Below are 20,812 nucleotides of genomic sequence, written 5' to 3' on the forward strand. Positions count from 1 at the left end.
TAAAAATATGCTCAAATTGTGATATATTTCGTTGTTGATAATATTCCATATTCCATATTTTACTCTGCTAGAAAATTATATTTTGCTAACTTCGGTGCGAAGAGAGAGATGTTATGTTAGACAATATTCAACTTGCTCAGCAAGCCAGCAAAGTCGAATGCTATTGCACCACGTTGACAGCCCTATTCCAAGGTAGAATATTTATAGGGTTGGGTACGCCATTGTACACCCTTTTTATATTTTGCGTTTTGTTTCTCTGTTTGCCTGTTGTTCGTTGTTCATTGTTCATTCTGCTTTCAACCGTCATCCGTCGCGCATCCGCCACTGAAACCCCCCGAAACAACAACAAGAATAAAGATTTTAACACGTCGGGATGGTCGGTGCGCGCTAGGAAACTCTGAAAATAAAATAAAAGCAGTGAATAACATGTAGGCCGTGCACCGACAAAGTCGAAAACAGTGTCAAATTGCGAATTATTTTTTGAGCGGCTCTGACAGCTGCATTTTTGTTTTTCCAACGTAGAAATAAATTTTATTTACGACATTTACGCAAACGAAAACAAACGCAAGTCCGCGACAAGCAGCAAGTGAAAGTGCGACAATGATTCTGGAGGGGGATAATCCGGAGGTGGCCATGCTCAACGTGTGCCAGGCAATGCGCGTGGGTCAAATGAGATGGCGCTTCACCCACCGGCGTGCTCTGGCAGCCGCCAATCTTTTGCGCAAGGAGAAGCGTCACTGCGATGGCAGCTTCGTGAGCCGCGACCACTTCTTCAGGCACAGTCGCGGTTTCCTTTGGTTCGTGATTTGCAACCTGCTAGTCTCTGGCAGCACCGGTGGGGCGGAGGCGCAGCTGCTGATCAACGTCCAGAATCAGGTGCGTGCCGGGGAATCGTCGGAGAATGAAAACGTCGAAAAGGATGAGGAAGAGCCAGAGGAAGTATTACCCATGGAAGGGGCACAAGACGACGAAGAATATCAAGGAGTAGATTTCGAAGAACTTATTATGCAGTCAGCAGAAAATGCAGAAAGATTAGATGCGGGAGATCAGCCCCAACAACAATAAACAAACATTTTGAAGGGGAGCTACAACAAAAGCAAGAAGCGCGGCCAGCAAAATATACAGATGGCACGGCGACTGGAGTGGGGTCGCGCCAAAACAGCAAATGGCAGGGAGAAGATAAACCCCAAGCGGAACCTGGAATGATTCAACAAAAATAAACAACGACAAAAACTAACATTAGATTTCGTTGTTTAAAATATTTGCATAAACAAGTTAATAATGATGGCTGGGTTCAAGTGCGATTTGCCTTTGGGGGCTTTCTATAAATTTTAGATTAGTTTGCCGAAAACGTGGCTCTTGCTCTTGCTTACAGTGCACCCTGTATCCATCCGCGTGCTGTGTGTGTGTATGTGTGTGTGCACATATTTGTTTACATGTGACATCCTTCATTGTGCCCGCGTGCTGTCCGTGGCCCCAAAATGGCTCCCCCCCTTCTCTGCACTGCTTTGTTTGCATGTGCTTTTGTGCAAACACAGGGAAAGCTAAGCAGCGGCGAGGCAGCAAGAACAATACCAACACAACATGTTTGCTCATGTAGACACACACACACACTCACACAGCCACGTGCAAAGGGCACACTTTTTGTTGTTGAACTACATTTCGGAGAGAGTGAGTAAGAGAGAGCGAGAGAGAGAGGGAGAAAGAGAGATTGCGGTGCAGTTGACCCTGCTTCTTCTTCTTGACAGTTTCCATCTCCGTTTCGTGTTGGCTTCCTTTGCGTTTCTGTTCCTATTTTTCAAGTCTCTTGACTCTAATTCGGTTCAGGGCCGCCCTGCTTCCAGCGGCAGAAGCTGTCATAGTTAATTTAAGAACTGACGACAACCCCAGAGACACCCCCTCAGTGCTCAGTGCTTTATTAATATTCTAGTGGGAGGGGGGACTAGCGGAAAACAAGGAGCAATGAAGAGTTCTTAAAGCCCATTCTAACACTTGTTGCTCGCTAATGCACTTTTGCAGGGTGGCGAGGTGATCCAGGAGAGCATTACCTCCAACATTGGCGAGGATCTGATAACACTCGAGTTCCAGAAGACAGACGGAACCCTCATCACCCAAGTGATAGACTTCCGCAATGTAAGTACCGCCCCATGAAGACGAAAGTGGAAGGATTCCGAACATTTCCTCTGCTTCAGAAGTCTCATTCCTTTTTCCCGTTAACCCTGCCATTTCAGGAGGTTCAAATCCTCAAGGCCCTGGTGCTTGGAGAGGAGGAGCGTGGCCAGAGCCAGTACCAGGTCATGTGCTTTGCCACCAAGTTCAACAAGGGGGACTTCATCTCCTCGGCCGCCATGGCCAAGCTGCGACAAAAGAACCCCCACACTATCCGCACTCCGGAGGAGGACAAGGGCCGGGAGACCTACACGATGAGCAGCTGGGTGCAGCTGAACCGATCCCTGCCCATTACGAGGCACTTGCAGACCATCTGCGCCGAGGCCATGGACGCAACCTATGTGCGGGATGTCGATCTGAAGTCCTGGGCAGAGTTGCCAGGTAAGTGGTCGACGGATTGGTAGAAAAAAGTGTGCCCATCATGTATAAAAGATAGGAGTTTAGTTGTGAAACTTTTAACTAATGAATAGAGCGCCTGATCAACACAAAGCACAATTCAAATCTCACACATCGGAACTATTGCAATCGCATTAAATAATATAGAAATATAAATCATAAGTCGTTCAGTTTGAGGCTGTGATAGTTTAATAACAAATAGTAATCTTAGCAAATGAAAAATAATTACAGTCCTTAGCCCTACAAAAATAATGAACAATTGATTAGTTGAACTGTTGGTTTTGTTTGTTTGTTTGATCCTACTTAAACTACTTTTAATCGATTTTTAGTGCACCACAAATATGTGGTGGATGTTTTTGTACCAACTTTTAGTAGAAAAGTTCCCCCTGGGTAAACAATATTCGGTGAACCGAATTGATTTTTTCCTTTCACGCAGCTCTTAAAATATTCTCAATTTTTTGTTTGCCTTCTGGTTGCTTGCTGCTTTTTTTTGGTTTGCGCCGGGCTACTCTACAGGCTCGTCGATCTCCAGCCTGGAGGCGGCCACCGAGAAATTCCCGGACACGCTCTCCACGCGCTGCAACGAAGTGAGCAGCCTGTGGGCGCCCTGCCTGTGCACCCTGGAGACCTGCATTGGCTGGTATCCCTGCGGACTGAAATACTGCAAGGGAAAAGGGGCCGTCGCGGACTCGTCCGGGGCCCAGCAGCAGCAGGCGACGAATTATCGCTGCGGCATCAAGACCTGCCGCAAGTGTACACAGTTCACCTATTATGTCCGACAGAAACAACAGTGCCTCTGGGATGAATGACGGCGCGGCGAGCTGCAGCTGGTGCAGATGCAGATGCGCTGTGCCAGGCGGCGGAGCGACACGGATGCGATGGATGCCTGCGATGCGGCACTCGGGATGCAGATGGGAGTGGCAAGTGAAACAAGAGGAGCGGCGACAATAACAGGAACAGCGGCAACAACGAATGGCAGCAGGAGAACAGGAGAGGACACAGAGACAACAACGACGACCAACAAATTACGCCAACTGCTTTTGTTGGTGCAGCAGCAGATGCCTTTTGCTCTGTGGAGCTTTCCGGTCCATCAAATTTCCCATCATCGTCAGAATGCAGTGAAGAAGGAGAACCAGAAGCAGCAGCAGCAGCAACAGCAGCAGCACCAACAGCCTCATCATCATTCTCAGGTTGCCGCCACATCATCCTCCACATCCACAATGGCTGCCGTCGTTGCGTGATAATGATAATGCTGGGAATATTCAACCAGCACCCAGGCCACTCCGGCGCCCCGAGAAATGACTGTGGACACTTTTTACTTGCCACACCATGGGCATCACGGGGGCGTAGAGCCAAAGGGTGGACGGATGAAAAAGTGTGCTGCTGTATACCATGTACATATTTGTGTACATATTTGTAACTACGATTAGCTTTTAGCCCATTTGAGTTGTACGCTTATGCAGGATTTCGTTGAGGCTTAGGTTTAGGTTAGATATTCTAATTATCATAATTAAATGTAGCCCACAAAGAGCTCGTTGAACGTGGGATTCCCTACCCTGCTATCACTGATTTTATACTCACACCTAAGAATTTACTTTGCGCTACTTTAAATAATATTTCCCTCATAATTCTTTTAATAATTCTTTACTAAAAATTCATTTTCCTTGTTCGTTGCTTGCATTTTATTTTTACTATCATAACTTTGTTACGTTGAATTTCCAAACATTTCTCTCAATTTTACAGTTCCTACTAAAAGTTCTGATTCTCATTAAATAATTTACAAGTTCACTTCGCACTTTTTCTCAGCAGTTTAGTTCGGGCTGCCTTTTCGGAGATTTGTATTTCATTTGCACGTACTCATAAATGAAGCCTGACTAGATCTAGGCTTTTTCCACTCGTATTCCGCTGAGCTAAAGAGTATTATAATTATAGGAATATAAATAAATTAAATGTGGCCTTAGCATGTTTTATGAGCGCAGGAAGGAGAAACCAAACTAAGTGCTCATACAAGAAATCGGGAAAACAAAACCAATAGGAAATATGATACGGGAAATTCCACTAACCAAAACGACTGCCGCAAGAAAAGCTTTTTTATTATATACTTTCAAAAATGGCTGTTTGAGAATCCCTATCGCATTTCTACTTCTTTTCCACTCTTCCTTCTAGTACATATGTAGTCCTTTACACCCTCTTTACACATATGTATGTAGGTAACTGCCTCTTTGCCTTTGACTTGTCATCTTTTCCACTTTTCCAAACCAAAGGATTACCTTGCAAGAGGATCGAAGAGAGCCTCGAGCACATTGATTGAAACCAATAATAAAATATACCAAGAACAATAATCTATTGTATAAACTTCGAACCTAGTCTACTTAGAGTCTTAGAATGGCATATTTTCCTACAAGCATACTACAAAATAAAATTGTGTAACATGTTTCGACAAGAAAAACAAACGGTGATAATAATTTTTTCTACCACATAGAAACGCAACTCCTTGACTCACTGTAAAAACTATAATGGAAATGAATTTGATCTGATCCAGTGTAAAAATTGATTAGTATTACTGAGCATTTAAGGGTTTATCGAACGTGGGAGAACCCCCATCCGATTCGTGTAAAGCGCATTAGCCAATAATAATATTAATCCATTAGTCCTAACAAAGTAATTGAAAATTAATAATTAGTCCTAATAAAAAAGCTGACAAATTCTACATTTTTTATAAAACAGAACTAATCGTTTATTTTTAATTGTATTTTAATATGGTTTGGAGTTTTATTTCAGAGTGAAGCCATCGAGCTTCCTTTATACAAATCTACAAATTTCTAGCACCCTAAATTCTATTTCTTATTTGATTGAACAGCAAACAATATTTATTAATGCATTTATTTTGTCCTAATCATTGAAGGGCTTTCGGAATAGCCTCTCGGTATCTTCTCAATGCATTAAGATGCTCGGCATGCCTCGAGTTGTTTGCCAAACCCTCCGACTCCTCCAGAGCCCTACTACTTACTCCAGCCATCACACTCCCGGAAAACAAACAGTTTGCAATGCAAGCTGCATGGGGTGGAGGCTGCCGGCTGGATCCTGGATCCTGGAGCAGCTCCAAGTTGTCTAGAGCCAGTGGCAAATCCTTTATGCGATTTGTAATTCATGAGCAGAGCGCACAGATTCTTATCATTTATTTTACTGCGCAATCGGTATTGGGTCCGGGCAGAGGGAGACCAGAGTACAGACTGCTAGACAAACACTTGCAGCCAATAACTATATTCATGGCGTCGACTGTTGCCGACGATGGCTTAAGACGTGCGGAAACCAAATCGGCGTCGTAGAAAATTGAATTTGTTACGATTTCGCAGTGGGGTCGAGCAGAGCCCGAAGGATAACACGGGGCCGCCACGATGAACCCAGCGGGAGCAAACGTATGTGCATGCCTAATGAGCCATGAAATGCCGGAGACTGGATCCTTTCACCCCAATTTCCCACCATCCAGCTTAGGGGCTCTTTTTTTGTGGAGGGTAATCAGCGACAGCTGGCCACTCGGATCTCCTCCTACACTTGGGAGGCAATACGAGTGGCCAGTCTCGGGTCAGGGCCATCGCCTTTGAGCCCCGTAGTTGACCTCGACCAGCCTCCGCTGACCCCCCACATCTATATAATTAAAGAGTGCAGCGGCTGGCGCGTAAATCAAACAAAATCAACTCTCTTCGGCTGCTCTTAATTAAGTTTACACGCCAGCCATTCGATTTCTCTCTCTCTCTCTCTGGTTTTCTCGTTTTTTCTTGTTTCTGGTGGTCAGCTGTGCACCCAGCGAATGGGTCCGAGTCGATGTACATAAATATTGGAAAAAACGGGGAATATCCTGCATTATTGTGCCATAAAAAAGTTGTTTGAATCATTGTTAATATTTAATTTACAGATAAACATTTGGAAAAAATTAAAACAATTCAAACTAATGAATTTTTACACTTACTTTTAAATTGAATGATCATCATATTCGCACAACTAACTAAAGATAAGAGGAAAAGAAAAATTAATTTATTTATTATTATCATTTTGGCATCACCTTACTGCAGTATCTTCCCACAGTTGCAATAATCTGCCAACGATCCATCTACCGCCAAACTGCTCCCGACATTCCATTCGCCTGAGCAAGCTCCGGTTGGGTCAGTAAGGGACCGTCCCCCGAGTAAAGGGCTGGCGTGTGGATGTATGTAAGTATTCTCCATCTGTGGCAGGCCTCATATTGCTGTGGCTGTGTGAATTTTCCCTATTGACTTTTCAGGTCAAAAGTGCGCTTGATATTTGCATAACTACTTAAAGCCTTCACCTCCACACACATGCCTACATTTATCCTGGGATATTTGCCGGTAGACACGAGTCGGGGCTCCCTTGTTCATTATGAATTTGTGTGTTTATGTCTGCCTTAAATTTAAATCACTCATTCGCCGATTCATCATCGCAAATAGGCTCTCAGCACGTTGAACGTCACAGCAAAGTTCAAGGCGTCCTCAACCCTCTGTGTTTCTCAGACTTGTCTCCACCACTAACTTGGCCGAGTCACGTAGGAGAGTAGAACAAAAGCGGCTGCAAGACGAATACTTGCCGACTTATTTTGAAATTTAATTTGCACTTTTGCCAGCCTTTGGACTGACGGACTGACATACTGCCAGCCTGTTGTTAACTAGGTTGCAGGGGAAAGAGATTCGGTTGCACTCCGACTTTACTTTGTTTTAATTGAATGTTTCAACAATTAGCACGGTTCACCAGAAGAATGGGCAGACATTTGTTTGTTGTTCTTGCAGGAAACTGCAGGGAGAAATGGAAATCTTGTAAACACAGAAACATTTAGGGGTCATTTGATGACTTTTAAATGAATGGACGCCAATGACTTATATGGCAGCAAATGGGGTATGATTTTTTATGGGTGAGCTACCTTCGTGCTTCTCTCGTCATCATTATCGTTCCCATTATACGTGGGTGCTACGGACACGGACAAAGTACGCTTTTCCCATGTTCTTTCGGCTGTGTGCCCCAACTGCAATGCGCATAAATCAATGACAATCAAAATTCATTTCGTTTGCGTTGATTTATTGCTTTTGTTTGATTATGGGGGATCCTCCGAGCTTCTGCCCGGCTCTGCCTGCTTTCTGTCTGTCCTGATGTGCTGCCTTATCAGCAATGCATATTAATGTGAGTTATGTGTGTGTGTGCCAGAAACAACAACAAAACTAAGCTCGCTTCCCCGACATTTCTCCTGTATTTTTCTCGTTTTCTCCTGTACAAATATTAAAGATAAACAGAGGCAGAATGAGAGTGGCACAACCTGTGCACGCCCCATTCAACTGAGAGCAACCTTTTTCGTTTCGTTCTTTTTTGTGGGCTGTCCCCACTGATCCATCCTGCTGCCAAATCATCAATCAAACGCGTGTGATTTGCTACAGTTCAAATTTCGCTCTCAGTTCAATCGTTCAGCCATTGAAGCAGAAACACAAATATTTGCTTTTTTCCAAGGTACAAGAGAAGGCCACGAGCGAGGAGGGGGGTGAGATAGTGCAGAGGGGGAGCGGTTGAAAGCCATCTGGCATGGCAGGCCCAGGGCTTAGTGCTGTCCTTCCTGCCTGACGGACATGGCTTAAAAATCGAGGCCTCTTCGTGAAGAGGCGGCGGCAAAAAAGGGTAAGCCACTCCCGGCTCGTTCGCTCATAGAAAGCAGATGTTCCTTCTCCCGACTGCCTAATCTCCTGTGTGATGGGCTGGCAACCTGTTACATCGCCACCCGTGCACCCTGCACTTGTGAGACCTTTCTGATGGTCCAAAGGCACTGCTGCCTTTCCTCGTCTCCAAGGCTAACAAATGGCCTCCGTAATAAGGCGCTGTGAAATTATTTAGAAAATTCAGCTAGCCAAGGGCGCCACCTTTTCAGAGACATTTGGCAACAGCCGTAGGTTTGGGTTGTGCCAGCGTGGTGCTGGATGGGGCAATAAGTAAAATGGAATTTGTTTTCATCTTGGGAAAAAGGTTTGTGGTTGAGATGCTTTCTTCTTCAAAGGTTTAGCTGCTTATTATAATCCTTGACATAACTTTCAGTTTATCCATTGAATCTATTTGTTCTTCTTATACAAATTTGTTAAGTAATTAAAGACGTCTTTAGAACACATAATAAATGTCGATTCCCAATAATTGCATGCCGAAAACGCAGCCTTCAAGGGCCTGACATATGTGCATTCATTTATGTACCTTCAATAAAAATGAATGAAGAGGAAAAACCTCACAAAAGTAGAAGCTTCTTCTGTCACAATTAGCTTTAAATTTGGTTCTAGGCAGTCCCAGGACTTCTCCGCTTGAGCTGCTGCCGGCAGCTGTCTTGAAGAGCTGCCTGGGCGCCTGGGGCCCTTTGAAATGTTGCCAAAAACAATTTATGGTGCTCGTAGTATTGTTTCGAGTAACATTTTGCGCACAATTGAGAATTGTGCGATTGCATTTGGCCAAAAAGGGAGAGCGGCAACGGATGCATGTCTTGTCCCAGCTGCCAGCAAAACTTTGCATATTTATTCAATAACAAAATAAGCGGCAGTTAAATTGTGAATAAGTTCTGTAGCAGCTGACGCTGCCACAGTAATTAAAAACAATACGCGACTCCTCCGAAGCTACATAGCTGGGAAATTATGCTTGAAACTTTAATGGGGGAAGTGCAGACAGAGCAGAGGGAAAACTGAATGGGATTAGGGAGTGGCATGGCAGGTGGTCGCTTCCTTCCTTCAGACGAGACAGCGAGACGCATAAATCTTTCAAGAACTCACTTGGCTTCGTTTCAACTGTAGTTTCAGCTGCGGGTACTGCTCCTGGTGTGCATCCTGCTTCTGTTTCTGCTGCTTTGCCTGCTGCAGCTCCTTTAGGGTCTCTGCATTTGCTAATGACAAAGTCAAAGAGGCGACAGTGGCGCAGGGAAACGAAGTGGAATGCTTCTGCCACGTTCATTGTTGCGTACTTTGGGCGTCGAGTGGCCACAAGCTACCGCTGCCACTACGCGTCCCCTGCCCTTTCCCTTTCCTCTGCCTCGGGCGATTGTCACGCAAGCCTTGTGTCTGGTTAGCGGCGGCAAGTGTTGAAAACATGTTAATTGCTAACCATAACACCAGCGACAGCAACAGCAACAGCAACAACTCAGGCGCCAGCTTGTCAGACAAAGGATCGGCGGAGAGGAGTGGGGAGGCTGAATAGGCCTTTTGGTCGGCGTTGCCCCATTTTCCGCCAAACATAGAAGCCAAAGCAGCAGCAACATTTACATGTTCCGAACGGAAGTGGCCGCCCAACAGACACACCCCTCCCTCCCCCACTAAGTAGGCCTGCCGCCTTCAAAGCTCTGGGCGCGGAAGTATTTGTCGTGATATTTATCGCAAAAGCCATCTCTCTGCAGCGCCCCTCAGCGGAATGGCAGCGGAAAATTGTGAAAATTTAATTGAAAATATAGCCGGGCCTTGAGAGGGGGCCTGCACGTACTCACAGATGGCGGAGAGTAGCTCCTCTAACATTAAAGCATTTTTTGTGAATACTTTCTATTGATTTCCCTTTTATTTGAATGATTTCGGTTACATTCGGCAACAGCTGCTACACAGAGCGGAAGGAACAAAAAAAATATTAAACAAATAAATATAAATATTTAAAAATCGGTAATGTGGGGAATATTATACTTTTGGAATACTTTTGCATATTCAGAATGAATTGAAACTAACTAATGAAAAAAATAGTATTTGTATCCGTAAAGTAATGAGAAGAATTCCCAAAATTAAGTGAAATAAATTGAAATTAACCAATATTTTTGATGGATCAAGGTATGTACATTGTATATGCTCATAATAAAATAAAATCCTGGGGTAAAAGGTAATACAAATAATTATTTTTGTAGTTAAACTTCTAGAAAATAAAACACCTGCCAAAGGCAGGCGATTCTTCCTGCTGCGCTATTACCCTGCATTTGATGGCCTTTTTTTACTGAGCTCCTCGTGCGCTCTTGTTTATGGACTCTTGCCGTGTTTATTTGCTTTCCACCTTTTATAATATTCTTTTGCACGGCTTTTCCGCTCTGCGCCTTTCTTTTGGGCGCTTTGCTGTACATTTTTTATTACCCAACTGGCCGACAATCTGAAAATCACAGCTGAAATGCTGCATCAAACGGTGTAATAGTACGAACATATTCCCAAATGAAATAAAATCAACCGGCAACGGGAGCTGCATCAAAAAGAAGAACGTTCTTTGCAACTTTAATGCATAAACCATTTTAATTAAAAAAGAAAAAAAGTGATACAGAGGAGCAGCAACAGCGTAAAAGTCTCATGTACATAATCTTTTTTTAAACGGCAGCCGAAACCAAATTAAAATACATTTGAAAAAATTACTCACCATTCTGTATCCGCCAAATTAATTTGTTTATTTAGGCGGCTTGCGCTGGAACATTTTTGCTGACAATTTAAAAATTAAAAGGAAAGCACAGTCAACATTGGTCAAGTGAAATTGCTAGAGTACAAATTCGGCAAATTCCGACTTTATGAACTCTTGAGGTATGTAGTTTGTTGTTAGCTCCTTGGACTTTGTATCTGCTTTTACATAAATGTTTGCTGAAGCTAGGACGTTGGATCCTTGGATGCCATAGCTGATACAGACTGTACCTTCAAAAAGAGCGAATAGTACGTGGAGCATGCTTTCCAGGGACGGCCTCGCCTCGCCTTAAATGCTGGGGCTAAGCATAAAACCATTTACAAGCACTTAGTTTGCATATAACCTCAACGCAAATATGAAAAAGGGCGCAAGGGAGGGAATGGGGTGGAAGGTGTTGTAAGGGGGAAGGGGAAGGGCTGGTCGCATTTGCATTTGAAATATGCATGAGTTTCCCTGTCAGTCTGTGTGTGTCCCGTTGTTTGTTGCACGGCTCTGTGTCCTCTGTGTGTTTGTGTGTACAAATAAACATAAATGTAGAGGGGAAAAAAATAGCGCTGAAATTGCAAATGACAAGTTTTGCACTAAGCAGTAGCGCAAATACACAGAATGGTGTGTGGGGGATGGGCGAGAGTGGTTTTGAAGCATGGTTAGCAGGAGCAGAGGCATGATACATTGACACACTTACTGCATGATGAAGCAAAATGAGTGACAAACTGACTGCGCGATGTTTTAAGCTGCTTATTAAGCGAAGAGCCAACTCGAAAGAGAAAGCATGCAGCAAGAATCGGGGCAAGAGGACGCCTCAGTGAGGTGCGACCCAAAAAAAAGTAGCTGGCCAAGTATAAATGAGCGCAGGCAATGCGGCCAACTTTAAGTAAATAAATGGTTTACTTTCACTGGGAGCACTCACTCGTGGAGACCCAAATCAATGTCAGCGTGTGCGCGCGCCTCTGGGATGCCGCTCCATCTTCAGCTCCTGACCCTGCACCTCCAGCTCGTGCTTTTCCATGATGAAGTTGCCACAGTTTGTAGGACACAGGGCGAGACACAGGGGAGACTGGCGCCTGGAGACTGAGTTAAAAGCCGAAAAACTTGGAACACGCAAAAAGGTTTAGACGCGTCGCTGAGATTTCTTTTTGCGTACTGGGAATACAAACTTTATCCATTGCTTCAATAAATAACAAAATGACAAGCGAAGCCAAAGAGGAATTTATCAGCATAAAATACGGAATGGTAAATGCTCTCTATTAAATAAGTTAATTAAATGCAATCTTATCTGATATAAAAACGTTAATCAATTCCCTTTTCAAAGTTTCCTTTGGACAATTTTCTGTAGATTTCCATTAACCCTCTCTGAGTCTAGGGCAAATAAAAATCTGGAATGCCTTTGCTCGCTGACATGAAAATGCGAGCTTTGTACTTTCATTAATTTTACAACAAGAACAAGAAGAACTGTAGTCCACATGCAAAAGCAGAAGTCACTGCATTTCATGCCTGCCTGGAGCCGTTCTAGTTGTTATCCTTGTCCTGGCCTTTAATCAGCATCCTCTGCGAAGCTGTTAGAACTGCAAATTCTCAAGAGGATATCGCACACACGAGGTTCCCGTGGTTCAACCACGAGCCTTTTGCATTTTCAATTTTATCCGCTTTTACTTTTAACCATAAACAATTGAAGAAAGCTGGACTGCAAGTAAATTAAACTACAATTGAAGAAATGATTTGCCATGCCCAAACATCCTCTACTTTTAGTTACTTTTAATACATTTAACATTGATAAATAAGCTGCTGCCTCACATTCAAAGTTCATTTCTCTGGAAAAAAAAAAAACCGTTCGGAATGTCTGATTTATGGCAGAATTGTAGTCAATGTTGCTCCGTAAAGACCAACTGTTTTCAGTTGCCAGAACACAATTTCAATTTGTGTGTTTGTGAGCATAAGCACCTTGGCGCTTGACGTCTTGCTCAACCGGGGAAAGAGTGCGTTTTGACATTTTCATGCGCTTCGTTGATCTCCAACCGAAAAAGTGAATGGAAGCACACAGAGACCCGTCTGAAAGCGCAGCTTCGATGCGGGTCTGTGTGGGATTCTGGGGATTTGTAGCTCTATTTTCCAGGGCGCTGTCAGTAGAGTAGAACAAAAGGCTTCGACTGCTGCTTTCAGATTCAAGTGTTCGATGGCTTTTGTGTGTGCTGAATAAATGGAATAACACACGTTTGGTTTACTTTTACCGCTTGCTTACCACCTGCCCCCTACTGGCTTTTTCTAGGCCCACATCCCGGGCATCCTGGTTGGGTGGCATGGTGGGCTTTGTATGCTCTGAGCCTGGCTAATTGGTCCGACTCCAGTCAATATCGATTTTTGATATACGCCCAAATCGCTTGTTTGCCTTTTATTTCTCATTTTTCCTTTGTAATATTTGCAGCTCCATCTGGCAAATATTTGCGCCAAAGACTGTACACCGACTGACGGACTCGGATGGGGTTTTGCATTTTGAATTTTGGCTTTATTCGGCAGGGTCTTTCATGTGCGTGCTCCGGTTCCCCATGCTACCCAAGGCATGGAATTTAATTAAAATTTTTGCTTAAGCTTTAGCAATTCTTGCATTTTTTTAGCAAACATAAATGGGATACTCGATGTGATTGTGTGTTGAAGGTGTAACGAAAGCTTTGATGTAAGTAGCAATGAAGTCCGCTAAAGGTTTCACTACTACAACAGAATTCAAATTTTAAATGTTTCGAATACATTTCGGAGAATAACTTTGCTATCTGCACACCCAGGAGGCGGTAAACACACTTAGTAATTTCATTAAGGCTTTTATTTCCCACCTCGTAGCTGTGGGGGCTGCACAGGTGCTCCCCAGGTGTGTGCCGCTCGGCGCCACATTGTTGCTGATGCACATTAATTCCGACTTATGAAATTTTTCTCTGCACATTTAACTCTTCTCCCTGGCTGCGGGACGCTGATTGCCACGCCTTCCAGAATGGAACATTTTACACATTAAAACCTTTTTGCTGCTGCCATGCCTCAAAAGTCGTAAAACCGAGTTTTATGAATGCGATTAAGCGCGTGAACTGCAGAAGAGCATATTTCTTCTCCGCCGGACTGTACGAATGCCCCACCCCCCTTCCCTTATCCCGTCTCTCTTTCTATGGCCCCCCACTTACTGTCTCATTTTCTCCGCTTTGGGTCGTCCTACTTTGCTGTTGTGCCCGGAATTTGTCATTTTTAATGACTGTGAAAAGAATGCGTTCGTAATTACATGCCAGAAAGGGAGAAACTTTCCACGATGTATGTACGAGTATGTATGTGTATGTCTGTGTCTGGCATTTTACTGTATCATAAATTATTTTACATACTTATTATCCTCTTGCTGCTTATGAAAAGGTTCACTTGACTGCAGAGAATGGGAAATGTTAGCAGAGTAAGTACCAACGAAATTTAAAGAACAGTTTCTCAAGCTGTAAGATTTGTAAAGATTTCGCTGTCTTTTATTCCATTTTTAAATTATATTTAGTTCTCTATAAATAGTATCTTCTTCCTAAGATACCTAACTATAGTAACATTACCATTAAAGACAAACGAAATTGATATCTTGCATTACTAGCGCATCTAATCCTCGATCCGCAACTTCTTTGGCTTCCATTTAGAGCGCTTCGGTCTGCCTTGGTTGGGGCATAACTAAGTAGCGTAAGGCCCATCCAGAAACATTCTCTACCCGCAAATTTTCGTCATTGTTCCTCCCACTTAAATCCGTTTCCAACTTGGCTGGTTGTCTTTCCTTTCCTTTCCTTTGCTTTTCATCCGCATCCGCATCCTTGTAGGTGGCGATGACTTTGCCTGGCTCTTCCTGCCTCCCTGCGCTTCTGTCGCCATCTCCAGAGTTGGGCTCGCTTTCTTTTTATTTGTCGTTGCATTCGCACTTAAGTGATTTTGACACTTGTCCTACTTTCCATGCGTTGATTTTTTATGTCAGCAGACCAAGCGCCATCCTCCCCGCACTGCCTGCTCCGACTTCCTGGCAAAGTTGTTCACCTTTCAATAATGCCGTGACAGACAGCGATGGAAGTGCCACGAAGGACTCTGAGTAAGAGTTGGAGTAACCTAACTTTTTTCCTCCTCTTTGTACTATGCTTTCCTGTTTATACTTTTCCAGAGGGTATTGTGATTTTCCCAGATGATTGGAACACAGTGTCTCCCGGCCACACATTTATTTATTATTTAAACGAGTTATTTCTATTAACATTGAAAAAGTATTACAGCCATATCTGAATGCGTATATTGGAGGACATTCATGTACCTAAATGTAGCTGCAATTGTACGAAAAGCTTCATTCACGGACAGTTGTCTCTTTTTTTTAGTAGTTTGTTCGTTTTATTTGCGTTCGTAGGTTCCTACTGTTGCTGTAGCTCTTGCTCTTGTAGTTCTGGCTGTCATCATTCTGTTCATAATACTCAACGTCATCAGCGTCTTTTGGCTTTGCACTGCGCTGATGGGCGACAGTCAACTGAAGTGCACTTCTGCGGATTTGCCTGATGATTTGTGTCTTTGTGTGTGTGTCCTCTCTCCTTTTCTCTCCAAGCATCTCCAACTGTCTCTCCGACTGTTTGTCAGCCTGCTCTCCTGTCTCGTTTGCTGTTTGTCTTAGCCTCCACTTCACATTCATATGCTCACAGGCTGGGGCTGGCTGCTCAGATGAGAGTTTGCATTTTGCTTTTTGGCTTTAACTTCGACTTGCCTCACAGCTTGTTTCTAGCCTAGTTGTTGTTAAGACCAAGACATACTTATCTTCATGTCAGTTATCGACTACATACATACTAAGTGTGTACATAAAGAGAGTAATATCACTGTTCGGTTTCACAGCCTAATATTAGATTGTAATCTCTAGCTCATAGTCAGTGGGGCGGCAATCAAGTATATTATGAGATTTGTTCCTGTTTTGCAGCGCTCACTACACACAATTGTCATCTATTTACATATGTACATATTTATGTATGTACATATATGGTCATTGCATACTCATTCTTTCTTTCGTCTCTTTATCTCGCGCCTTTCTTTCCTTCCTCTCGTACGCTCAATCACTCTCTCGCTCTCGCACGTGCAATTCGGCCCGCCTGCCTCTCTGTCACCTTCCTTATCGCTTTTTCGATCTGTCGCTCTCGCTTGCATTAGGGCGCGGGCAATTCGGCATGCCTGCCCTCTTCTATCGTCGTATATGTATGTATACACGCATATGTATATTCGGTAGATTGCTGACATACGAAACTCGCGGTATATGCAATAAAATCGCCATTCCCCTTCCCTATCGCTTTCTCAATCTGTCGCTGCGCATCGTCGCCGTCTCAAGTTGGTCTTCAATGAGACAGCGACACATACACATGTATGTACATATGTACATACATATGTTTGTGAATCGGTGGGAATGCACTTAGTTTTTGTCAGACCCTTATGCGAAACAAAATAAATATTCTCGTTCACAGAATAATATGTAAAGAAAATCTAGAAGATCATGTATGTACATATGTATGTATGTACATACGAACTTACAAAGTTTTATCTGAAATTGTTATCCTGGTTGTCAATGCACTTTCGCATCCCTTTAAATAAATTGGTTACATCTTTCTTACTTATTAGTTACCAATGCACGGGATACTTTCCCAATACAAAGAAAAAGTTAAACTTTTGCAGATTAAATCATTTCCTGTCGAAACTCATCCCAAAGATACACTCACGCACACGAAAGCAAAGAAAACTTTTCATCGCCCAAAGTTTTGAAAAGAATTTCCTCGTTTTTCTTGTGTCATTTTTTTCCTCTGTCAAAGTATATTTTACAGCTCCCTCGCACACACATACTCCTGCACAGGCAGGGACACGAGACCACACACAAAGTCACTTTGGCATTAAAAACTAATTTTATTTCTAATTAATTTTGACGTCTCGTCGTTTGTGGTTAAATATTCGGGCACGCGAGCAAAGACTTTCTTTCATTGTGGTTGCGGGTGGGTTTTTGGAGATGAGGTCTGGAGATGGTTGGCTTGGGTGCTCTGAGGCAAAGTCATTAAAAAAGTTGCCAAAAGACTGGGTGAGAAGAACTTTCAGCACGTTCAAAGTAGATCCGAGAGGTGGGAGAGACGTGCCAGTCGGTCTTCTTGTGTATTTAGTTGTCAGCCTCAGCATCAGCTTCAGCTTCAGCTTTGGTGGCGGTGCACATTTTAAATGCTTCAAATGAAATTAACAAAGAAAAAGCCGTAAAATGTCACCCCAGCAGGTGTACACACACACATCGTATATCTGACACACACAAAGACAGCCAGCTATCACCCACAGACAGTGGCGAATAGCCGTACATCCAGGAATTTTCATATAAATATGTACATATATGTACATATGTACATACATATATGCATGTAGGTACATACTTTTATATGTGTTCATTGTGTGCTGGATCTGGAACGCCTTATCCCAAAGCATTGGACCCCGCACGTTGGCGGCTTTTGGCTAAATTTTATTTTAAGTTGACTCTTCCAAGATGAGCATAAAGTTCCTGTGGTCGTGGGCCTGAAGCTGGCAGGCGAATGAGGGTCGATGGAAGAACAGCTTAAATATTTTTTTGTGCTTTAACTTCTAAAGTCTAAAAATATAATTAGTATTAGTGGAGTAGACATTTCAACACACATAAATTCTTGAAATTCGCATTCCTTAAATAGCTCTATTACAAATATTTTCTGTCACAGCCCATGTTAAGCCATTACCATAACCATTTTGTTTTTCTCGCTGGCCATATACTACAATGTATGCAAATAGTGTTGGTGTGTGACCGCGGCTCGTCTCACTCCCCGCAGCCAGCCCATTGTAAACAATATTGTCAACAAAATTCCAACAAAAGTACACAAAAGCCAGGCCCCCCCACACACCCAAACGACTGAGAAATGGATGGGCGAGCAAACAATAGCTGCACTGGTGTGCGTTCATTTAATTTTGGTTTGCTCAAAGGTTTAGCAATGGCAATGGCATTTTTGATATGCGCCGCCGAAAAAGCAGTAAAAATAAAAGAGTCAAAGATTGCTCGACTATTGGCATGCCCTTTGCATGTGGGTTAAGAATCGAATTTCGCTATTTAGATGTGAACTTTTACGATCAATCTTTAAGCTGTACTTGCTGTTTTTAGTTCACGTTTATGGCTGCCGTTGAACTTTTGGTTCATGCCCATGAAGCTTGCATTTTTAGCGGGTGTGATGAAAGGCGTCCACAGCAATAATAAAACCCGAGGTCACTTGCTAGCGCGCTTAGTGTCAGAGTTTATTTGTTATGCGAACATGTTTGTGTGGATCGTTTTATGGCTTTATTAAAACTAATAAACATGCCGGCAGCGCTCAGCAGCATTTCACTCTGCTTAATGCTCAATCGATTACGGGGTTGAGCCGGAGGGGCGCGGAAATCGGCTTTTGTTTCTGGGTTTCTTTTGCCGTCACTGTTAATGTGTCCTCTGCGGCCGCCCTTTGTGCAATTAACGCGAGTAATCCCCTGGAAGCAGCAACTGATGCGTCAGCGGCTGGGTATCTCGGTTTAAATGCATTTATTTACGTAAAGCGTGTAAACAATTGATCAATGCACCGCTGTCGCCTTTTTCGAGTAAGTAAACAGACGCTTCGCGCCTGAAATATTCAATTAAAAGTTGATAAATGAAACAATTACAAAGCGAAAAACAAAAGGACACGCACGTCTCCACATATCGACTGCAGATATGCAAGTATGCGGCATTGTCCACAGTGGTGTCGGTGGACTTTCGGCCGAGTGCTCTCGTTTTAACGACACAAATTATATTTATGCATGGAAAAGTAAGCTAAGGAAAATATGGAAATTAAAAACAAACTTTATGGAATCGACAAACAATAGATAATGAGTTTAGAAGAGACAAAAGTATTGCTAATCATATATTAGAATGTTCCATTGATTGTTGAACGAAAAGCATACTTATCCTCGTACATACATATGTATGTCCATAGACTTAACCAGTAAACATCCAAACCTTTTCCACCGTGTGTCTACCCTCGGAGGTGTGATGCACTTAATTGTGCCACAAAGTGAGTTATTCATGGAAATCGATGAAATTTTGTTGCCTCTGCCTACGACGATATTGTATTTTTTGTATTTGTTGCGGTCAGTTTGCCAGCCCGGAAACGGTCGGATTTTAATTCAATTGTTTGTTCAGCAACAAAAGAAGCTTGCAATTGCAACGTGCTGTTATGATGGGAGCTTACAAAAGTAAAAATTAATTAACTCCACAGGGAATGCAACCAGCTGGAATGTTTTGAATAAAAAAACAAAATTAATCAAGTCCGAGTGAAGTCAATTGGAAAATAGGAATAAATAGCTCAGCTCCACTGAAGTGTGTTCATACAAACCATTCGATTTTGAAGTCTCAAAAAGTACCGAAAAACGACAAAATGTCTCACCAACTAAATGAAAATATTTTATGGCGCTGATTCAGCGTTTGCCTGCTTCATTAGCCATTCAAAACTTGGGGATATACCAGCCCAATATTCATCTTAATATTACCCGTCGCTTCGCCTTTTCATGCCAAAGCCAGAATACACTGATGCCCAAAATGTTTGCTCCACCCCCTGCCACATCTATCCTCATCGCTTCCGCCTTTGCGTGCTTTTCCTGCATCTTCTGGAGCACAAACTCATGCCGCATATTATGAGAATGCCGTTGAGCGTCGCCTGCATATAAATTAATGAAAATTTATTTATGCCCCCAAAAATATGGAACATACAAAAGCGCAAGCCTCCCCACTCCCACTTTCTCTCCGCATAGAGAAATGGGTGAGGAGAAAATGGTTTCCAGTGCATTAAGCAAGGAAGGCGCCACCAAAGGTTGCATACTCGTATATCACTCCAGCACAATATGCAGCCAGACAACAACAGATCCTACAATAGGAGCAGCATTGCTGGAATGAGCAAGTGTCATGCAACATAGCAGGAAAATAGAGGTACGAGAAATTCCAACTAAAAAATCAATTTGTTAAGCTTCAAATGGGAATTTTTCACCCAGAGTGACTGCCCGTAGCTAGATAATATTCGTATGCTTCTTTTTTGTCGAGGGGGGAAATATTTACTGGGATAACAAGCAAGGTGTCTCGTGTCTCGTGTCCTTTCCTTCCTTTTCTGGGAAACAAAATGACTTTTCGTGCTGCTTGCCAAATGGTCAACATTACATTTCCCCCACTTCTTTTTTGTTGTGTGCAGTTTCCTTTTCCGTTTGGCTTAGTTGGCCGTCCCGTACATTCTTCCACGCCCTGCGCCTTCTGCACTTTGCATGTCGTCACGCGCTTCGTGTCCTGCACTCCAAATGCACTTATCCTACAGCAGGTCCTGCTTCTGGCTGCCATTGTTGTGCATTTTGCCCGACATTTTGTAGATGTTTTGTCGAAAATGTCAACAAAATCCAGGCAGTGGGCGAGGACACATTAATAGCATATTTACAAGCAAGTTTGTTCGTATTCTCCTCTTTTTTCTCTTTATGTCCTTTTTGCCACATCATCAATTACACATTTTACAACTTCTGTGTATCTTTTGTATCTCCGTTTCGAGACCCGTCTCTTCCTCTGGGACAGCGTATGGGCCTTCGCCTGGGGGCTAAACACTGAGGGAGAAAGTCACTCTGTCTGTGTCGGAAGTTTTTGTTAACTTGAATTCCATTCAAACTCAATTATGTGCGGTATTTAATAAATTGTAGGTTACAGTTAACCTACAATATCAAAGCATATATTCCCGACTTACACACACTTTTCTTTCTCAGTGTACGTGCT

General features: G+C 43.1%; 1 protein-coding gene across 1 annotated transcript; it reads left to right on the forward strand.

Moving 5' to 3' along the window:
- The first annotated feature begins 243 nt into the window (after positions 1–243).
- On the forward strand, positions 244–5,107 carry LOC117901329 (out at first protein). The gene is given in 4 exon segments (XM_034812038.1): positions 244–876; positions 2,020–2,133; positions 2,232–2,550; positions 3,082–5,107. Coding segments are annotated over 4 exon segments (1,434 nt in total). The 5' UTR covers positions 244–600; the 3' UTR covers positions 3,807–5,107.
- Positions 5,108–20,812: the final 15,705 nt, after the last annotated feature.

This window comes from Drosophila subobscura, chromosome U (assembly GCF_008121235.1).
Source record: "Drosophila subobscura isolate 14011-0131.10 chromosome U, UCBerk_Dsub_1.0, whole genome shotgun sequence".
Classification (NCBI taxonomy): domain Eukaryota; kingdom Metazoa; phylum Arthropoda; class Insecta; order Diptera; family Drosophilidae; genus Drosophila; species Drosophila subobscura.